At 61.9% G+C, this 20849-nt stretch overlaps 1 protein-coding gene across 1 annotated transcript in view; it reads right to left on the bottom strand.

Moving 5' to 3' along the window:
- The window catches only part of POLN (DNA polymerase nu), a 155891-nt gene that overhangs the window by 1713 nt on the left and 133329 nt on the right, over positions 1–20849 (bottom strand). Inside the window, exons 19-25 of the mRNA XM_055587429.1 lie at positions 19972–20054; positions 16509–16640; positions 13995–14105; positions 12199–12277; positions 4238–4305; positions 1648–1682; positions 89–258 (exon numbers count right to left, since the gene is read on the bottom strand). Coding sequence (XP_055443404.1) covers positions 89–258; positions 1648–1682; positions 4238–4305; positions 12199–12277; positions 13995–14105; positions 16509–16640; positions 19972–20054 — 678 coding nt within the window. The remainder of the gene's footprint in view (positions 1–88; positions 259–1647; positions 1683–4237; positions 4306–12198; positions 12278–13994; positions 14106–16508; positions 16641–19971; positions 20055–20849) is intronic.

Genomic DNA, 20849 nt, shown 5'->3' with positions numbered 1-20849 from the left:
TGTGCCCGCTCATGAAGCCCTGGCCTCGGGGAGGCCGCACCGCCCCTGGTGGATGCCGGCTCTCTTTTCCGCTGTTGCCTGGGGCTACGGACTGAATGAAGGCAAAAAATGCAGGCGCGGGGGTTGGCGCTCCGGGGCTGGCGGGGGCCCAGATGTTGCTTGGAGACTCGGCGGGACGTTGGTGGGGCCGGGGGCCCCCTGCAGGGGCACCAGGTATCCCCACGAGCGGCCTGCACTCAGGCTCACCTTCAGAGGCACCTGTGCGGGCAGCAGAGGTGAGTGCCCGGCCTTCCTGGCCACCTCCCAGGCCCCCGGCAGGTGGACCAGGGCCCACGGTGCACAGGCAGCCCCTTGCCCAGACACACGACTAGACACCCTGGCAGCTCTGCTAGGGACAGATGCATACTCACACACACGCATATGCACACACACACTCAAATACACATTCACACTCTCAGATACACACGCATGCACTCACACGCACACACACACTCTCAGGCACTCACACACATGCACACACGCTCTATACACACATTCACACACTCTCAGATACACATGCATTTACACCCACATTCACACATGCACACATACATTCATGCACATACACTCTCAGGCACTCACACACATGCACACACACTCTTACACATACATTCATACAGTCTCAGATATACACACATGCACTCACATGCACACACATGCACACACTCATACACACATTCACACTCAGATACACACACATGGACACACACACAGACACACACACTCTCATGCACTCACACATACACACACATTTAGACACACACACTCACACAGATGTGCACACACACTCTCACACACACTGGCAGGCTTACAGGCTCCAGAATACCCACCCCGTCGTGACGCCTCAATCTTGGTTGAGCCCTTTCACCTGCCAGCCTCTGTGTGGCAGGGAGGCCTTAGGGGCTGGGCCAGGTGAGGGGCTCAGGGATGGGGCGTGTCCTGGTGCCCTGTGGGCACCAGCTCCAAGGTGTGCAGAGGGCCCTGGAGAGCTCTCCCTGGGACCTGATCCTGAGTGGGCCCTGACCACAGCTCAACAGCTCCGTCCCCACTTGAGGCTGGGGAGCACTGCAGTGGCCACCACGGGGCGACTAGTGGGGTGAGGTCAGGCTTCCTGGGCTTCCAGGGACCTTGGGGTCCCCACATCTCCACCCACCAGGAGGACAAGCACAGGCCACCCTGGATGACGGTGGTCCCGCCCCTGGCTGGGCCCGGGGGCGCTCCTTCCCGCTGCCAAGCTGCCACCCGCAGGGCGAGGTCGGGATGAAGTGAACAGGGGATGGTGCACAGAGCAGGCCGCTCCCAGAGGAGTGAGGGGAGACCGGCCCTTTCTTGCCACGCTTCCAGCGGCTCCAAGCTGCCTGCGGTCCCTTCGGGGGGCGGTCTGCACGGCTTCGAGGCCTTCTGCCCCCTTGTTACCCTCCACCTCCCGCACCTCCTGGAGGAGCTGGGGCCTGGAGCTCTTCCCATGAGGACCCGGGGCCCCTCTGAGGGCTGCCCGCCAGTGCTTTGGCTGGCATGGGCCTGGTGGGGGCTGGGGGAGGGCTGGCAGGGCTAAGCGTGGCCCGCAGCTCCGCCCCTCACCTGAAGCTGCAGCTCCAGCGCGGGCACGTGCTGCAGGGCCTCCATGGTTCCCCGGACAAGGGCTGGACAGAGCAAGACAGAGGCCGCTCGAGTCCACAGGCAGGGCCATGCCAGGAGGACACTCGGCCCCGGCTCCCCAGTCCCCGAGTCTACAGGGTCCCCCCGAGTCCACAGGGTCCCCGAGTCCACAGGCTCCCCTTGAGTCCACAGGGTCCCCCCGAGTCCACACGGTCTCCCTCATTCCACACAGTTCCCCAAGTCCAAAGTCCCACCGAGTCCACAGTCCCCCTGAGTCCACAGGCTCCCCCCAGGTCCACAGGCTCCCCCCAAGTCCACACGTTCCCCCCCGAGTCCACAGGGTCCCCCCATGTCCCACAGGGTCCCCCCGAGTCCACACCATCCCCCCAAGTCCACAGGGTCCCCCCGAGTCCACACGGTCCCCCCGAGTCCACAGGATCCCTCCGAGTCCACATGGTCCCCCCGAGTCCACAGGGTCCCCCCGAGTCCACAGGGTCCCCCCGAGTCCACACCGTCCCCCCGTGTCCACAGGATCCCTCCGAGTCCACACGGTCCCCCCGAGTCCACAGGTCCCCCCGAGTCCACAGGTCCCCCTGAGTCCACAGGCTCCCCAAGCTCACAGGCTCCCCCGGCCCCCAGTGCCACAGTGCCCCGCCGCTCGAGCAGCCCCGTGGTTCTCCCTGACGGCTTCCAGCTCCCACTGGCTGCATCATGCTTGAGGCACCTTAACTGGCCCAGCTGCAGGCAGTGGGGAGCAGGGCCCTTGGCCCCCAGGGGCGCTGTAGCCTCCCCACTTCTCTGCCACTGCCCCCTGCCCCCCACCCACTGACCACCCCCCGCCGATGGCCAGGCTGGAGCAGCCCGGGTAGGATGGCCTGTGCTCCCACTGAAACCCCTGTGAGGGTTCAGGTGACAGCGAAGCCGCAAGGACACCTGGAGGCACTGGGGGCTGGGGGCCCGTCGCCAGGGGGCCTGGGGATGGGAGCGGCCCGCGGTGGGGTCGGCCAGCTCGGGCTCCCTCAGCGTTTGCGCCAAGCCCTGTGCCCCAGGATGAGAGGACATTCCTCCCATCCCGAGCCAGCTGGCGCTTGGGTACAGAGACTGCAGCAGGCTGCTGCCTGCCCCACCACGGCCTTGGGGCTCACGGCGGCCTCGTGGGGCGCTGGGCCGGGGCGCCTGCAGCGGCACCAGCAGCCGCCCCTGTGCTGGCAGAGGAGCCTGGTGGCGACGGGGTTGGGTCGGGCTGGGGTCCCCAGCCTGCTCTCCGGGCGCCGGCAGAGGCCCCGGTCTCCCTGGGGACTGCAGGGGGTCCAGGGCTTCCCGCGGGGACGCGGGACCTTGGCCACTCACTGGGTGTGCAGGCGCCGCCAGGCCCTCGAGTGTCCCTGCCTTTGTGAGATGGACCCGCCGAGGGACCCCAAGTAAGCAGGGGGTGGAGCGGCGCTCCTTGTGGTCACCTGCGCTCCGAGCCTGCTCCGCAGGGTCCCTGAAGGCAGGGACCCAAGCGCCATGCAGCCTCAGCCGGTGTCTGCCCCCTGGGCCCCACTGGGTATGTCGTGCCCACCCAGTGTTCAGAGATGAAACCCAGCCCCGGCCACACCAGGGTCACCTGTCTCATGGTCCCTGGCTGGACTGTGACCCCGGGGCACCCTGAGCACAGCGCCAGATGGTGGCTCCCAAGTGCAGGTGGGAGGCCCTGTGTGTCTCAGGGAGCCTCGTCTCGCTGCCTGCCTTGGAGGCCAGCGGCTGCCCCCATGACGAGGGGGAGGACTGTTCCTAACGGGCTCCCTCCAGATGTGGGACTTTCTCTTTCCTTTGTAACCAGCAAGGGAGTGCACAGCATTCCCTTCAAATGGTTTGTTTCAGACTTGTCATTTCCAAACCCACAGCCACCGTGTAGGATGGGACCCTGTGTGGGGTGGGTCCATGTAGGGTGGGGTCCCATGTAGGGTGGGTCCGTGCAGGGTGGGGTCCCATGTAGAGTGGGTCTGTGCAGGTTGGGTCCACGCAGGGTGGCCTCCCCACTGTCAGGGGTGGTCCCTGGAGGTGGGGCACTGAGGCCTGGAGTCTCCCCTTTACAGGCAGGTCTGCAGGCAGGTGGTGGCACTGGGGGGCGTGGCCAGTTGTCCCCTGAGAGCTGGTGGAGCTGGGGACCCAGCCCTGAGACCCCTGCCCGGCCTCCCTCCTCCACCAGTGGGGCTGGGCCGTCCGCTCCTGCACTCACGGGAGGTGGGAGGGGCCCCACGGCTGTGGGCACGGTTGCCATGGCAGGAGGCCTGGGCTCCCCCGAGGACCGAGTCGGGGGCCAGGCTCTGGGCCGACAGCCGGGGGGCCAGACCCTGCTGCTGTCCTGCAGCCCAGCTCCCGCAGCAGGGGTCCCAGTGCCGCCCCCACCTTCCGGGGCCCGCAGCAGGGCACGCAGCGTTCTCTGGGGGCCGCTGGCCGGGGTGCAGCCCTCTGGGCCTCTCAAGGGCCCCTAGACCAGCCTGGGCATTCTGCAGGTGCCCCTTGCAGCGGGCAGGGAAGGGGCCTGTGAGCCCCGCAGGAGAAGCTTTAACTATGCCTGAAACAGGAGCAACCCCGGCCCCTGGGGGCTCACCCGTGAACTCAGGAACCTGTGAATCCTCCACTTCAAACAGCAGCTCATCGTGAATCTGGGCAAGCAACCTGCAAGACACGCGGAAGGAGACCCTGGTGTTTGGGCCTCTGCCTGTGCCCGGGGGCGGCCGTGGGGCAGGGGGCAGGTTCCCGGGGGTGTGCGTGGCACCCCACAGTGCTGGGCAATCTGCCCGGGCTTTGGCACCGGCAGCCCAGGAGGCTGAGGCTCGAGGGAGTGGGAGGACCAGGGTGGGGAAGCAGCTGGGGTCACTGCTCCGTCACAGGACAGCCTCCGGGATGAGAGAACGGGGCTTGGGAGGGAGGCGCCTGCGGGCAGAGGGTCAGCATGAGGGCCTGGGACCCCGCCTGCCCCCTCCCCCGGAGGAAGCCGAGGACACGCTGGAGCCGAGCCTTTGAGAAAAGCCCCTGTCCCCACCCGGGACTTCCCTGGGATCCAGTGCTTAAGAGTCTGCCTTCCAGTGCAGGGGATGTGAGTTCCATCTCGCATCAGGGAGCTGAGTCCACGTGCCTCAGAGCAGCCAAACCCACGAGGCACAGGCACCAAGCCCACGCACCGCAGGGACCCCGTGTGTCGCTACGACTCGACACGGCCAAAAGTGAACAAACAGGAACACACGCAACAAGAAAGGCGCTGAAGACCCCAACCATTGCTGTTCAGTCGCTCAGTCGTGTCTGACTTTTTGCGACCCCATGGACACAGCACACCAGGCTTCCCTGTCCATCACCAACTCTCAGAGTTTGCTCAAACTCATGTCCATTGAGTCGGTAAGGCCATCCAACCATCTCATCCTCTGTTGTCCCCTTCTCCTGCCCTCAATCTCTCCCACCATCAGGGTCTTTTCCAATGAGTTGGCTCTTTCCAATAGACGTTAGAGGACCCCCCAAAACCATCACGGGGGCAGGACCCCAGCAGGGACTGACCTCTAGCTCCAAGTGACCTCTCAGAGGCCACTCTGCGGGCACACGACCCCAGCCCGCAGCCTGGGCACCTCAGAGCTGCCCTCCGGGCCACTTCCTGCCCCTGAGACACCACCGCACTCCCTACACCACACCCTGGACTCGGGGCCCTGGGGCTGAGCCGGAGGGGAAGGGTCCGCACCCACTCTGGCCCCCTCCGCTGGGTGGGTCCTGGCTCCATGCCCTCTCTGAGTGCCCTCAGGCACCCCCTGGAGGGGGTCTGTCCCCATCTGCCTTGGGGTACACAGACGCCGCGGTGGGAGGAGGTGTGGGGGCCACAGAGGCGCTGCTGAGGGGCTGGGGTCCTGGGAGGACTTGTACTCACATGCCCGTGGCTGGTGGGGGGCTCCTGTGTGCCCGGGTTGGGGGGGTAGGAGGGGGGAACCCTGAGCATCAGGCCCTGCAGCTCTGCGTGGCCACCCAGGACACGGCCTGCGAAGGCCAGGCGTGCGGATGATGCCTGCTGGGGCCGTGAACCTGGGGTCAGAACCAGCCCCTGGCTGGGCAGATGGAAGAGACGCCCCCTAGTGCTCAGGGAGGGGTTGGCGGTGTGGTGCCCATGGCCCTCAGCAGGGTGGGCGGCCTGCACTCTGTGTGAGCCGGCCTCTGCCTCCAGCTGCTTCCCAGGGAAGGCGCCACGCCCTGTCGTCCCCACACGGCCTGTCCGCAGCAGGCACGGAGCTTGCAGGAAGGGGCAGCACTGAGGCGAGGCGCAGTATCCACCATCCCCGACAGTGGGCAGCGGGGTGGTGGGTCCTTGCTGGGGGCAGGGAGCTTAAGACCAAAGGGCAGGATGCCGTCACCGAGAACCACAGGCCACCTGGGCCCGCTCGCCCCTTCTCTGGGGCCTGGTGGTGTGGTGATGAGGCTGGGCCCCTGCCACTGGAGGTGGGGGCCCCACTAACCCCCAGGAAGGCTCTTTAAAGGGCTAACTTGCGGGAGGATGGGGGTCAGGTGCACTTGCTGTCACCACCACGTCCTCGATGTGCCTGCGAGGTGCTGTGACGGCCGGAGCAGCCACCTCCATGCTGGCACCAAGAGGGAAAGGCCAGGGAGCCCGAGGGGCCTCAGCCTGCCGCCCTGAGCCTCTGAACCAAAGCCAGCGTGGTGCTGGACTCCTGCCCGTGGGGACAGCCCACCCGGGGGACGGAGCTGCTGGGACCAGGCACCTGCAGCCCAGCTTCCTAGGGGTGTGCGGGAGCAGATGCACCCACAGAGCACGTGGGGTCCACAGACAGTGGGCTGGGGGCCGGCAGACCCCGGGCAGGGGGCCGGAGTTTTCTGCACAGCCTTGGGGTCACGGCTGTCGGCGCGGTCCTCCCGGAAGGCAGCCTGGCCGGCGGTGGCGGCATTCGCTCTCTGAAGCTGACGTCAAGGCCTCTGCTGTGCTCTTAGGGTCCCAAGGGGACTTAGTGTTCCGAGGGGCAGAACTCAGAGTAGGCACTTGTAACTTCTTCCAGATTTAGCAGCAAGAGTTCTCACACTTCCTGAAATCACACGGTGAACTTCTGAGCTGCTGGTGCGGCCAAGACCGAAGAGCAAGGCCGTTAGTCATTCACACCTCGCTCCACAGCTGACTGAGATGTCACTGTGTTTCTAACTGCAAACTGGGGCACGGGAGGTGCCCAGGTGGGTGGTGAGCGCGGGTGTCAGACCCGCTGTTTCCTGGGAAGCCAGCTGATGTCCCGTCCACTCTTCCTGCACTGACGGCAGGCCAGGCTGCACAGACGTGCTCCTGTGGAGACGCCCCATCAGAGCCGCAGCCAGTCTCCCATCTGTGCCCAGGGCGGCTCCCCTCCAGGTCACCCCAGCTCTGAGTGCTGAGAGTGCAGGAGGCCTGGCTGCAGGCCTTGAGGGGCGCAGCGAGGCCCTTGCCCTCTGTCGCGCTGACGCTCAGGGCTCTCTCCTGCTGTGGGCTGACCAGCTGCCCATGGGAGGAGGCGGCTCGTGGCCTGGTGCTCACAGGCAGCTGCTGGCGGACAGGTGCCTGGAGGATGCGGACCCTCAAGGCCTGGGGGCACAGACAGTCACTGGGGGCCGTAGGGCCAGCTGCTGGGAGGCTCGCATCCACCCCGGCGGGGCGGTTGGCACGTCCTGGGGCTGCAGCACCCGTGGGGCTCGGCCTGAATGCCTGTGTCGTGGGCGGCCCAGGTCCCTGTGTCCTCGCGTCCTGTGAGGCCGCCTCTCATTGCCTGGAGGGCCCAGTCGTCTCCTCTGTGCCCCCAGGCACCTCCGCTGCCCCTCCTGTGGCCGGAAGTGCAAGGGCACAGGTGCGTCAGCCTGATGGGGCCCTGGGGTTGCTGCTGCCTTCAGGAGGTCAGAGGACAGAGGGCAGAGGGCTGCCCATGTGGAGAGAGGACCCTGCAGTCCTGTACCCCAGGCAGAGGGGTAGGGAGGGTCCTCCGGAGGCTGTCTCGCCGCCGAGGGGCTGCGGGCCTCTGAGAGCTCAGGGCAAGGAGGCCCCGTGCTGGTCCAGGTTGGGTGAGCTGGGCCATGTTGTGATGCGTCCTTTCTCAGCCTCCCTTCTCTGCACGTGTGAGTTGGAATCCATAGTTCCCAAAGCTTTCTTCCAGCCCCGACGTGTTCTAAGACCCGGGAGGCCTGTCCCCCGCAAACAGAGAGGAAGGGGCTCCCTGGGCAAGGGCGGTGTGGGGGGTCAGGAGCCCCCAGCCTTCCACTGCAGCCCGTGGGCAGCGAGCGGGGGTGGCCCCGTGGCTCCAGCCCGGTGAGGGCGTGTTGGGAGTCCAGGCAGTGTGGCCCAGCCTGGGCTCCGGGCACCCAGAGCGTGCCTGCCCCTCCACTGCGTGGCCACGTTCTCGGGCACAGTGTGGATGGCCTGCTACAATTTCTGAAGCGGCAGGATGCAGTCGACATGTTTTGTCTTGAAATACATTTCATGCAGACAGCGGGCAGAGGTGACCGCTGTGTTTCTGAATTCCTCTAAACAGCCCCAGACCCTCGTCTGCCAGCATCCCTCCCGCGGCCCGCAGAAATTTCCTGGATCTACAGCAGCATGAGGCAGAGCGGGCCCTGGTTTCTGGCTGCTGACAAGACGGAGAGTGGGCCCGGGCCTCTCACACCCTTGGCCAGGTCACCCCTGGAAACGACACAGGCGAGCAGGAGGCATGAATTCAGGATCTGGTCAGGGAGCCAGCAGGAGAGACCCTGAGAGATGAGCGCATGCCCACTGGGTCCTCCCCACCCTGCTGCTGCATGGGCAGGACGGCAGCCCAGACCCTGGGCAGGAGCCGCGGGCACCAGGTCTCAGGCGTCCCACGCTGCGTCCTTCCTCCAGGCCTGGGGAACAGCGCTCCTCCCCAGGCTGTGAGGTGACCCATGGCCGGGGTGCAGGGCTGGACGGGGGCCCACAGGGCTGGGCAGGAGCGTCCCCCTCCCACGCTGGGACACGACACCACGTTCCTGGGCCAGGTCTCTGCCCGGGACGTGCTGCTCTACGGAGGCGCTGAAATCACCCAGAGAATGTAGGCTCCTTTGCTGCCCTGCACACAGGATTGTTGGTACCGTCTTTCTAAATTCTGAGAACAGACTTTTGGATTCAGTGGGAGAAGGCGAGGGTGGGATGATTTGAGAGGATAGCAGTGAAACATGTACGTTCGGTTCAGTTCAGTTCAGTCGCGTCTGACTCTTTGCAACCCCATGGACTGCAGCATGCCAGGCCTCCCTGTCCATTGCCAACTCCCAGAGTCCATCCAAACCCATGTCCATTGAGTCAGTGATGCCATCCAACCATCCCATCCTCTGTCATCCGCTTCTCCTCCCGCCTTCAATCTTACCCAGCAACAGGGTCTTTTCCAATGAGTCAGTTCTTCACATCAGGTGGCCAAAGTATTGGAGTTTCAGCTTCGGCATCAGTCTTTCCAATGAATATTCAGGGCTGATTTCCTTTAGGGTGGCCTGGTTGGCTCTCCTTGCAGTCCAAGGGACTCTCAAGAGTCTTCTCCAACACCACAGTTCAAAAGCATCAATTCTTCAGGGCTCAGCTTTCTTCACAGTCCACCTCTCACATCCATACATGACCATTGGAAAAATCATAGCCTTGACTAGACGGACCTTTGTTGGCAAAGTAATGTCTCTGCTTTTTAATACGCTGTCTAGGTTGGTGATAATTTTTCTTCCAAGGAGCAAGTATCTTTTAATTTCATGGCTGCAGTCACCATCTGCAGTGATTTTGGAGCCCAGAAAAATAAAGTCAGCCACTGTTTCCCCATCTATTTGCCATGAAGTGATGGGACCGGATGCCATGATCTTAGTTTTCTGAATGTTGAGCTTTAAGCCAACTTTTTCACTCTCCTCTTTCACTTTCATCAAGAGGCTTTTTAGTTTCTCTTCACTTTCTGCCATAAGGGTGGTGTCATCTGCATATCTGGGGTTATTGATATTTCTCCCGGCAATCTTGATTCCAGCTTGTGCTTCCTCTAGCCCAACATTTCTCATGATGTACTCTGCATATAAGTTAAATAAGCAGGGTGACAATATACAGCCTTGACGTACTCCTTTTCTTGTTTGGAACCAGTCTGTTGTTCCATGTCCAGTTCTAACTGTTGCTTCCTGACCTGCATACAGATTTCTCAAGAGGCAGGTCAGGTGGTCTGGTATTCCCATCTCTTTAAGAATTTTCCAGAGTTTGTGGTCCATACAGTCAAAGACTTTGGCATAGTCAATAAAGCAGAAATAGATGCTTTTCTGGAACTCTCTTGCTTTTTCAATGATCCAACAGATCATCGGATCAACAGATCTCTGGTTCCTCTGTCTTTTCTAAAACGAGCTTGAACATCTGGAAGTTCATGGTTCATGTACTGTTGAATCCTGGCTTGGAGAATTTTGAACATTCTTTGACACTGCCTTTCTTTGAGACTGGGATGAAAACTGACCTTTTCCAGTCCTGTGGTCACTGCTGAGTTTTCCAAATTTGCTGGCATACTGAGTGCAGCACTTTCACAGCATCATCTTTTAGGATTTGGAATAGCTCAACTGGAATTCCATCACCTCCACTAGATTTGTTTGTAGTGATGTTTCCTAAGGCCCACTTGACTTCACATTCCAGGATGTCTGGCTCTAGGTCAGTGATCACACCATCGTGATTATCTGGGTCGTGAAGATCTTTTTTGTACGGTTCTTCTGTGTATTCTTGCCACCTCTTCTTAGTATCTTCTGCTTCTGTTAGGTCCATACCATTTCTGTCCTTTATTGAGCCCATCTTTGCATGAAATGTTCCCTTGGTATCTATAGTGTTCTTGAAGAGATCTCTAGACTTTCTCATTCTATTGTTTTCCTCTATTTGTTTGCATTGATCGCTGAGGAAGGCTTTCTTATCTCTCCTTGCTATTCTTTGGAACTCTGCATTCAAATGGGTATATCTTTCCTTTTCTCCTTTGCCTTTCACTTCTTTTCTTTTCACAGATATTTGTAAGGCCTCCTCAGACAACCATTTTGCCTTTTTGCATTTCTTTTTCTTGGAGATGGTCTTGATCCCTGCCTCCTGTACAATGTCACGAACCTCTGTCCATAGTTCTTCAGGCACTCTGTCTGTGAGATCTATTCCCTTGAATCTATTTCTCACTTCCACTGAATAATTGTAAAGGATTTGAGTTAAGTCATACCTGAATGGTCTGGTGGTTTTCCCTACTTTTTCAATTTAAGTCTGAATTTGGCAATAAGGTGCATAGGGCTTCCCTGGTGGCTCAGCTGGTAAGGAATCCACCTGCAGTGCAGGAGACCCCGGTTCAATTCCTGGGCCAGGAAGATCCCCTGGAGAAGGGATAGGCTACCCACTCCAGTATTCTTGGGCTTCCCATGTGGCTCAGCTGGTAAAGAATTCGCCTGCAATGTGGGAGACCTGGGTCGATCCCTGGGCTGGGATGATCCCCTGGAGAAGGGAAAGGCTACCCACTCCAGTATTCTGGCCTGGAGAATTCCAGGACTGTATAGTCCCTGGGGTCGCACAGAGGTGGACATGGCTGAGTGACTCGCTTTCACGTCACTGTATGTAGAACAGATGAGCAGTGCAAGTTCGATGCATGAAGCAGGGCCCCCAAAGCCAGTGCTTGGGGCAACCCAGGGGATGGGGTGGGGAGGGAGGTGGTGCGGGGGTTCGGGATGGGGGGACACATGTACACCTGTGGCCGATTCATGTCGATGTATGGCAGAAACCACCACAGCATTGTAAGGTAATTATTCTTCAATTAAGTAATTTTAAAAAAAGAATGCAGGCTCCATGGTGACCATGAACAGGAGGAAATGTCTGAAGACGTAAAGGAGAAAGCTTCCTGAGGGAAGGTGGACGACCTCAGGTGAGGGAAGCGTCCTTCACCTTGAGGATGTAACAGCACCAGAAGCCACGAGAACACAGCGAGCTCTGCAGAGAGGGCGGCCCCAGACACAGGTCCCTGTGCCCCAGGGGGTCCCCTGCCCCAGGCGGTCCCCTGCCCCAGGCGGTCCCTGTGTCCCAAAGGGTCTCCGTGTCCCAGCGGGTCCCCTGTCCCAGTGGCGGCAGGGGAGGGGTCCAGCTGTCCTCACGGCTGGGGACATGCTGCAGGCACGTGGGGGTGAGCATGCCCCTCAGGGTGGGCCCATGACACACAGCATTTCAGAAGGTTTTCCCACCTAACTCGCCACGCACTTCACCCCAGGTGGGGGCAGGCTAAGCCCCAGGGAGGGGTCCTCGGCAGGGCAGGCTCCCCCCATGGCCACACACAGAGCCGGAGGCTTCTAGGGTGAAGTGGGCAAACGTACGTGGAGGCCAAGGTGGGAGGGGGAGACCGGGGGGCTGCCAGGAGGGGACCCGGGTATCCGGGGGGAGAATTCACCCCCGACCTGCACCCAGGCTGGGGCCTCGGGGGCCAGCAGGGCCTGGGTGGAGCACACCCAGGGAGCAACCGGGGCAGAGCTGGAGCTGGGGTGGGCGGCAGGCCCACACCGCGCCAGGGAGGGCAGGTCCTGGGGACCGGCGGCTCGCTCACTGACCTGGCCGTCAGGGTAGGCGACGTGGCCACAGCCGTGAAGATTCGGATCATGGCCATCTTGCAGAGGTCGGCAGCCGAGCCTGTGGAACCAAAGGGCTCTGGTTCAGGCACTGTGTGAGGCCTGGCCTGCAGCCCGCCACCTGGGCGGGCGGGCTGATCTGTCCACACCGCGGGCCGTGTGGCCCCGTACTCAGCAGGTCAGAACCGCGGGTCTCCCTCTGGCCTCTCTGCTCCTGCAGGTGTGGGGGCCTCTATGCTCCTCTGGACCTGGCCCCTGGCCAGCTCCTCATCTGGAGGCTCTGCTAGGGAAGTCTCCCTCTCGGATGACCTCGGTGATGGCCAGGTTCACTTCCTTGGAGCCAGCGGATGGAGGTTCCTGCTTCCTGGGGGCCATGGGCCTCTCGCTAGAGTCTGCTTGACTCGTCCATGGTCAGGGCCTCGGACTCTGGCCCCTAAACCTTCTCTCGAGGGCCCACCTGGTCAGGCCAGGCCCACCTGGGATGTCCCACCTTGGCCTGGCGAGCTGAGGTCAGCTAACTGAAGATCCTACACCTGCAGACTCCCTTTTGCCACATAAGGCAGCTCCCCAGGAGCCCCGGGAGCAGGGTCTCCGCATGCTCACGGATTCTGACCGCACCGTGTCCACCACACCGGCCGCAGGACGATGGGGCCGGGACTGAGGCACTGGGTCATCCCTGCTCCTGCAGCCTGCCAAGTGGCCCTTGATCCCCAGCAAGCCTCAGGCTCCCGGTGTGCAGCCCCGGGACGTGAGCAGGGCCAGTCACACAGTCAGCGGGCACCAGCACGGCGCAGCTGCTCATCCTGGTGCCCAGCTCACAGTGGGTGTCTCAATAAGCGGCTCTGCTCCTGGGACGAGACTGAAGCTCAGGTTTCCATTCCTGGCCTTAAGCCCTTTGAAGTTCCCAGGTTCACGGAGAAACAAGCCTGCAGTCCGTGGGCCGCCTCCCCCCACCTCAGGGCAGCAGCTGCCCCCAGGGCACAGCGGGGTTGCGGGCCGTGTCCGCTGGTCTCTGCGGCCAGCCTGCTGGCCTCTCTGTGGGGCTCGCGGGGACTCAGGGCCTGGGGACCCTCTGCCCTGGCTGGATGTCGAGAGGCTTGCTGCCTTAGGAGGAGTGGGCGGGCTGAGAGGAAGTGAAGAGACCGGAGGGGAAGCAGGGTGTGGCTGGGGGGCCAGGGTGGAGGTGGGGCAGTGTCCTGTCCGCTGGCCAAGCGAGGCATGAGGCTGAGTCCGGGGCAGCGCCGCACCAGCCTCTCCGTGGGGCTCACCCTCCGTCCCCCGCTCCAGGTCTGCTGGGTGCCCCCTACGGCAGACACCCCTCCAGGGCTCCGTCCGGCCTCCAGCCCTGCCTCTGGGCCTGTAGGCCGTGGCTCTCCACCCCTGAGCCCTGGGGTCACAAGTGGGGATGTGGCTGGGCTGCCAGGCTCCCAGGGCCTCCTGAGGAGGGCGCTGGGTGTGTGGACCGTGGTCACGCCCCTGCCCTCCCTCCACCCGGACGCCCAGGGGCTCCCAGAGCTGGAGGCCTGCGCACGTGGGCTCTCCGCCCGCCTCCTGCAGGTATCCCTGGAAGGTGCGCTGGGCCCCGCGGCCTCACACCTGCCAGGGGTGCAGCGAGAGTTCGGGCAGAGGGTGGTGGGACGGGTCTCCGTTTGACTCTAGCGCTGGCGGACGACCTCCAGGAGCCTGCCTGCTGCCTGCAGAGCTAGCCTCACAGGGGCAGCTCCGCCAGTCACCAGTCCCGCGGGGATGAAGACCCGGGAGGAGAGGGGCTCCGGCACCTTGCACCACGAAGTTCGCCGCCTGCCGCTCCGCCTGCGCCCGAAGCTGCGGGTCGTGAGCTCGGATCCTGGGCAGCGGCCTCCTGCGGCCCATGATGGACTCCACGTAGCCTGCGGTCCGGGAGGAAAGCGGGCGGACGATAGCGGTGAGCGGGAGCGGTAGAGCCGCCCGGGGCCCTGCCCTCTGGCCGCGGCTGCTCCAGCGGAGGTCCCGCCCACCGCCCCGCCCCGCCGCAGCTGGAGCTCCGCCCGGAGGCCTTCAGTCCACGTCCAGTGCGGGACACGCTGTTCTGTGTGGACACGGATTCTGTGTTGGGAAGCGGGACAGCAGCAGGGGCTTGGGCTTGCCTGGCGGCAAGCTTTGCACCCTCTCTGACTTCTGTGCTGCTCTTAGATCTGACATGGGACAGAAGGGTGATTTTTACATTAAAAGGTGAAAAGCCATGTGCGGGACTTGGGTGCAGGAGTGATTCTGGACTATGGAAACTGGAACTGGGGAGGAAACATCAATCCTTAGTCTGCTCAGGGAGGGGTTGGGGGTCTGCGTCAGAGACCACATCCCTCACTGTAGGGCCAGGCTCCGTGGGCCCCAAGCTTCCGTCCCTGGGATCCTCTTTAGGAAAAAGAACTGAGAAGTGCCACGTTGGTGATACTCCTGACTGGTGAGGACGCTGGTTTTGCTAGGTGTTGGTAAGAACTAAATCCCCAGCTTGACCTTATACGTGTCTGGGGACTGGAAGAGCTGCTAGTATAAGCCGTCATCACAAAAATGAGTGTCCTGAGCACTGGCTGCAAAGCGCGGAGTTAAGGCCGCCTCTGCCTCTGTGGTTTCCAGGGATTTCTGACTGCGTGCTGGGCACCGTGCTTCCTACGCCTGCCCCGTCTGGATGGACTTGCTCCTTGTGGGCCACGTCCCGGGGCCGGGGCTCCAGGGAAGCAGTGAGCTCCTGGTGTCAGCACGGCGCCTGGCACCGGGTAGGTGTTCAGCACACGCGTGTGGCGTAACTGAGGGTCACTGAGCGTCTGCTCACATGTGCAACACTGGGTCAGAGGGCACCCATGCTTCGCGCTGGGACACGGGAGGCCCTGGCCCTTCGAGAAAGGTACCGGGCAGGCCTGCAGGGCCTCCCGTGGAGGGGACACTGGCCCTGCCGGGCAGCTGAGGGTGGGGCGGGGGTCCCAGCTGGCACCTCCGCAAGCCCCATGGACTTGGGAAACGGCTGTCCCCTCGGTCTCCTCCTCTTCCTCTGTAAGGTGGGCAACAGGGCCGCCCAAGCGTCTGAGTCGCGGCAAGGACTCGGTCAGTGTCACGGGAGCCCATTGACACCGGCCCACGCCGCATGGCACGAGGGCCTGTGTTTGACCGTCTCCACCCGCGGTGGCTCCGTGGACTGACTCACTAACACTGCTTCTGTCACCGTCCTAACATTTCGTAATCGGTAGCCTTTTGTCTCATCCAGGTGTGGGGCTCACCCCCGGCCCAGGGAGCCTGAGGCCCATGGGGCACTTCCTGGCGGGTGGAGATGGTTTGCGGGCTTCCTGGAGCCCCCTGGAGGCTGCTGTGGCTGAGCACTGACCTGGCCCCGCTCGGGCTGGTCAGCCCAGGGGGAGCCGTGCTCGCACGCTCCCACGAGAGGGTCAGCAGCGAGCCCCCGGGGCAGGCGTGGTCCTGAGCCTGCTCTGGGACGCGTGCCGAGCCCCGCTCTGCGTCTGCTCCAGGAGCTGCTGTGGCCCTGACCTCCTTCCCCCTTCAGTCTGCTCTGCTGCTCTTTGCTACGTGTCTCGGGTTGAAGACTGTCTTTTATGTCCAGAGACATGTCTTCCTTTTTGAAACACTTAAAAAAAAAATCCCTTCATCTTTAATTGGTGGCCATGTCTCACAGTTTTGCAGTGGGATATTTATGCTGCCATTTATTTCTAAGATGTCTGTCATTCGCTTGGGACTTCTTTTTAAAGTCCCACATTGGAGACTTCCCTGGTATCCCAGTGGTTAAGACTCCGTGCTTCCACTGCAGGGGCGAGGGTTTGATCCCTGGTCGAGAAACTAAGATCCCCCATGCTGTGAGGTGCAGCCAAAGAAATAATTAAGCAACAGAATAAACTCCAAGATTATTGAGGAGTGCGATGAGTCTTTCAAGTAGGCAGACGAATGGATGGCCTCACACGCAGATATAAAGCTACCTTCCTATTCCACTGTGGTCACAGAACAGGTTCTATTTGATATTCTCGGAAATCTGTGACCAGACTGTGGGTAAATTCTGCAGCTAAACCATAGCTCTCCATTTCCAGGTGCGGGACTCTTCCCATGAGCCCACCCACTCAGCATTTCCCATGCGTGCCAGGGTGTGAGGCCTTGAGCAGAGCCCGGCTCTGGACCCTCCTCGCATGGAGTCTGTGGTCCTACCTCCCCAGCGGGGCGGGAGCTCACCCGGCTCCAGGGACCCCCACCCCCCACCAGAGGAGGGCCCGGGGGGGAGTGGGGGCTGCCCACAGCTTTGCTTGCAGCTGGCTCACCTGTCTGCTGACACCGAGCAATGGTTGCTTGGGTGAAGTCCTTTATTTTCTTGTACTTCTGCAGAAAGCTCTCCAAAAACCGGGCAGCTTCCTGAACAGGAACTCCGAGGCAAGCAGCAAGCCGCTCCTTCCCTGTGTGAGCAGAAACTCGGTCAGCGGTCAGCCTAACTCTGACCCCATGGGGCCCGGGGGGCACCAGGCAGTGACCAGCATGCATGGAAGTGAGTCCACAGAGGCTCTGGAGAGACTCAGGGAGTCAAGGCCTGGTGGGCACCCCTGCCTCTTCTGACCGGTCAGGATGGTGCTGGCTTTTGGCTCCAGGATCTAAGTGCTTGGCGCTGGCCAGTCTGGACCAGGGCCTGGTAAATGCTCATTGATTAGAATGCTGACCGGGGCCTGGTACCCTTCAGGGGGTGAAGACCTGATCACAGCCTGTCCAGAGGGAGGCTGGTCTCAGAACTGGGGAGGCTGGGGAGTGTGGGCGCATAAAGAGGAAGGGAAAGTCCCCGGGCCAAGTCATGAGGGAATGGTGGTGGGGAGCTCACTTCCAGGGGATTTTTTTTTTTTAAAACAAATACATCTGGTCCAGGCTAATATTTGGTTATTTCAGGACACAGGTGATCTGATGAAGCTTCTTATAGCAAGATCTCTGGTCAGGATAGCACCCCAAGTTCCAGGACAGGACTCCCAAGTTCTAGGATGGCACCCCAAGTTCCAGAACAGGACCCCAAGTTCCAGGACAGGACCTGGAAGAACCAGGAAGAACCAGAGTTCCAGGGCTGCACCCTGAGTTCCAGGACAGCACCCTGAATTCTAGGATGACACCCCAAGTTCCAGGATGGCATTTTGAGTTCCTGGACAGTACCCCAAATTCTAGGATGACAACCCAAGTTCCAGGATGGCACCCTGAGTTCTAGGATGACACCTGAGTTCCAGGACAAGCCCCCAAGTTCTAGGATAGAACCCCAAATTCCAAGATGGCACCCTGGGTTCCAGGACAGGACCCAGAGTTCCAGGACTGCACCCCAAGTTCTAGGATGGTACCCTGAATTCCAGGATGGCATCCCAAGTTCCAGGACGGCACCCCAAGTTCCAAGATGGCACCTCAAGTTCCAGGACGGCACCTGAGTTCCAGGACAGGACCCCGAGTTCTAGGACAGGACCCCGAGTTCTAGGACGACACCCTGAATTGTGGTTATCTGCAGGTCCCAGGAAACCACTTGTTCGCTTTCTATCAGTGAAGATTTTCTTTTCATTATTTTATTGTGGAAAAATGCATATAACATAAAGTGTGTCATCCTGTAAATTAACTGTGGATGTCCTAGAATTTCATTCAAATGGTGTAATCAGTTATACACCATCAGTTCTCCTCTGGGTTTCTTTTTCATTTGGCATAATGTCCGAGGCGCGTCCACACTGACACGGGTCAGCGGGTTGTTGGATCTGTAACAGCCGAGGTGTGGTCGACGTACAGCGTTCGCTTCAGGCTTGCAGCAGAGTGACTCGGGTGTACGTGTCTCTTCTTCTGAGTTGGATCAAGCTATCCTCTTTCTTCATGTTTTTGTGATTTTCGGCCGTCCTGGCTCTTGCAGATGGCGTGCTGTAGACGCTCTAGGCTCACCTGTGTCTCTCAGCAGCACAGGACCAGTTAATTTGGCTAAAGTCAGACTTCAAACTCGGCCCCGCTGCAGTGGCTGAAGCGGGGGCTGTCTGAAGCCTCCCCGTTCGTGCCCAGTGGAGGGGGCAGCCAGAGGTGGGGGCCGAGTTCAAGCTCAGGATGCGGTGCTCTTCTCCGGTGCTTCGCTTTCTGAGGTTTCTCCCACCACTCAGGCACAATTTCCCTCTACACTTTGATTGAGCCTATCAGTTCCTGCTGTTTCAGCTGTGAAAACGCAGGCCCATCTCCCTAGGGGCACGGGGGGGGGGGCGAGGATGCCCTGGGCAGGAGCACAAGGGGCCTGCACCTCATAGGCCCCACGTGAACAGCCATCTGGCTTCTCCTGCAGAGGGTGAGTTGCCTCCTGTGCACACACATGAGTGTGTCTGTGTGTGTCTAGGTGTGTGTGTGTGTGAGATGAAACCAGGTTTAGGAGTAACTTTCACTCCGCCTTCCCCAGCACTCTCTGCCCTACGCAGAACTGGAACCGTTCTCCCCCTGCTTCAGCCCCAGGGCTTCGTGAGAGCCTGGTACGCGTTTTGGGACGCTGGCCCACGGCCAGCCGGCTCCTGGGCAGCCCGTAAAGCACAGGCTGGCCCGGCCCGGGTCAATGGGCCCCACGGGCACCAGCAGCTGTGCTGGACGAGTCCGGTGGCTCAGTGCGCCCCGTGGACCGGCTCGTGTGGCTCGTCTGACAAACGCCAGCCCCGCGGAGCAGCAGCCCCGGAGCCCAGGGTGGAGCTGGCACTCAGCACCCCCCAGAGACTGGGTGTGGAGCTGAGCTTCAGCGGTGGCAACAACTGGAGGAGAATCAAGTTCGAACCGGCTCTGCGGGTGGTGGGAGCTCAGAGCAGGATGGGAGGCTCAGGGGCCACCTCCAGGCGGAGGCGCCTGTGGGCTGGGGCTGGGCTGGTGGGCAGGCAGCGGAGTCCAAGGGGCCGAGGGCAGCAGTGAGCCCAGCCCTGCCCTCCTGGCCAAGGCCCCAGGCAGCAGACACTGCCGTTTCCGGGGGACAGCCCTTTGCTGAGCCCTGGGGAGAGGGGCACGGGGCCCCTTGGGGATGGGGAGGGGACATCACTTCACTCGTCCCTGTCCTGCTCTCTCTCTGTGGCCTCTTGCCGTCATCGTCCCAGTGATCATGACCCTGAAACCAGGCCTTGCCCCCGTGCCCTCCATGGCCGGAGTGGCCGCCTCCAGACCCACCATGCTGGGGTGAAAACGCAGCATCGCAGCCCGGGAGCCAGGCCTGGGCGCCCAGGACGCCTCTGGCCTCCCGGGAGGCAGACGCAGCCGGCTGGCAGCCTGGACAGCGGCATCGGGGACGCCTGGGGTGGGAATCCTGTCACCGGGAGGGCTGAGAGCAGCCAAATCACCCTCGTCACCTTCATGGCTACTGACTCACTGCGTGTTTACAGCACGGAGCTCCGCTCCTCCGCAGGAGATCACACAGCGCCTCTCCAGAAGGAGCCGGACTGAGTCTAGCGGAGGCCCCAGCGCGCACAGAGCTCCTCACTGGGAGGGGCCGGGGAGGAGTCTCCTGGAAGCCAGGCTGTGCCTCGGGGCAGGCCCGGGGAAGCCCTCGCTTCTGCATGCCCGCCCGCTCCCAGGAGGGTTACGGGGGTGAGCGGTCTGCCTGCGCCTAGTGCCCACCAAGTCAGCAACACGCATGTGAACAGGGCCCAGGGACCCGCAGAGCGAGCTCCAGGGCCCGAGCACCTCTCCACAGCTCCACCGCATTTCAACGCAGGCGCCCCCCGCCCCGTCTGGCCTCCAGGTGACGCAGGCCTCCCACCCCGCCACACCTACCTGCTCCATAGACCACCGCGTACACCACCTTCTTCGTCTGCTCCCTGTCTGCATGCGTCACACGCTCTGGGGAGATGTCCTTCCTGTGTGGGAACACGGTGTATGGTCAGGCAGGCTGGGGCCTCCTCCACAGAGGTCCTCCAGGGTCCGACTGCACGGCCTCCTCTCACCCCGAGGACCTTCCCAGGGGAGACGGTCAGTATCTACAGCATCCATGTCAGCCAGGGCCTCCCAACAGATGCGAGCCAGCCAGGTTCTGGGGCGTCCACACCCCAAACCAGGCAGCGGCTCCAGCGCCGGAGCGCCGGGAGAGAGGCCTGGGCTGGGTCCTGCTGCTGAGGGCGGCGAGGGGGCGGCATCTGGACCCTCCACAGGACTGGACAGGCCGCCTGCACCCTGCCCCCCAGAGGGAGGGGCCAGGGCGTGAGCCCGTCCTGGGCGCCCGGATAGCAGCAGCAGCAGCCCCATGTCTGACCGTGCATGCCCACGTGATCTCCTAAGGTTAAAGCTGAGCCTGGGAAGCAGAGGGGCAGGCGGGCACCCGGGCCCCTTCCCCTTGCCAGGCCCTCCTCGCCCAGCCGCGCGCGTACCCTGCATCTCCCTGACGGAGTGAGCCCGTCAGGTGGGCAGAGACAGAGACAGGAAGGAGGAAGGCAGAGAGGCCGCACAGAGGAGCCTGCCTGGGAGGCCTCCTGCAGAGCCTGCCTTCTCTGCGGCCGCCGTGACGCTCAGGGTCTGCTCAGGGCTCCGGGTGGGGCGTGGGGGCTGCCCCGGCCTGCACGTGGCTTCCAGCTGTCCTCGCAGGCCGAGGCTCTGAGTGTCCTATTTCCTGAAGACCCTTGCTCCCAGCTTCTCCTCCCACCCCTGAGCTGTGGGCT

The sequence above is a fragment of the Bubalus kerabau genome, chromosome 7, assembly GCF_029407905.1.
Source record: "Bubalus kerabau isolate K-KA32 ecotype Philippines breed swamp buffalo chromosome 7, PCC_UOA_SB_1v2, whole genome shotgun sequence".
Lineage (NCBI taxonomy): Eukaryota > Metazoa > Chordata > Mammalia > Artiodactyla > Bovidae > Bubalus > Bubalus kerabau.
Note: the sequence above shows the minus strand (reverse complement) of the source record. Positions and strands in the feature narration are given on the sequence as shown.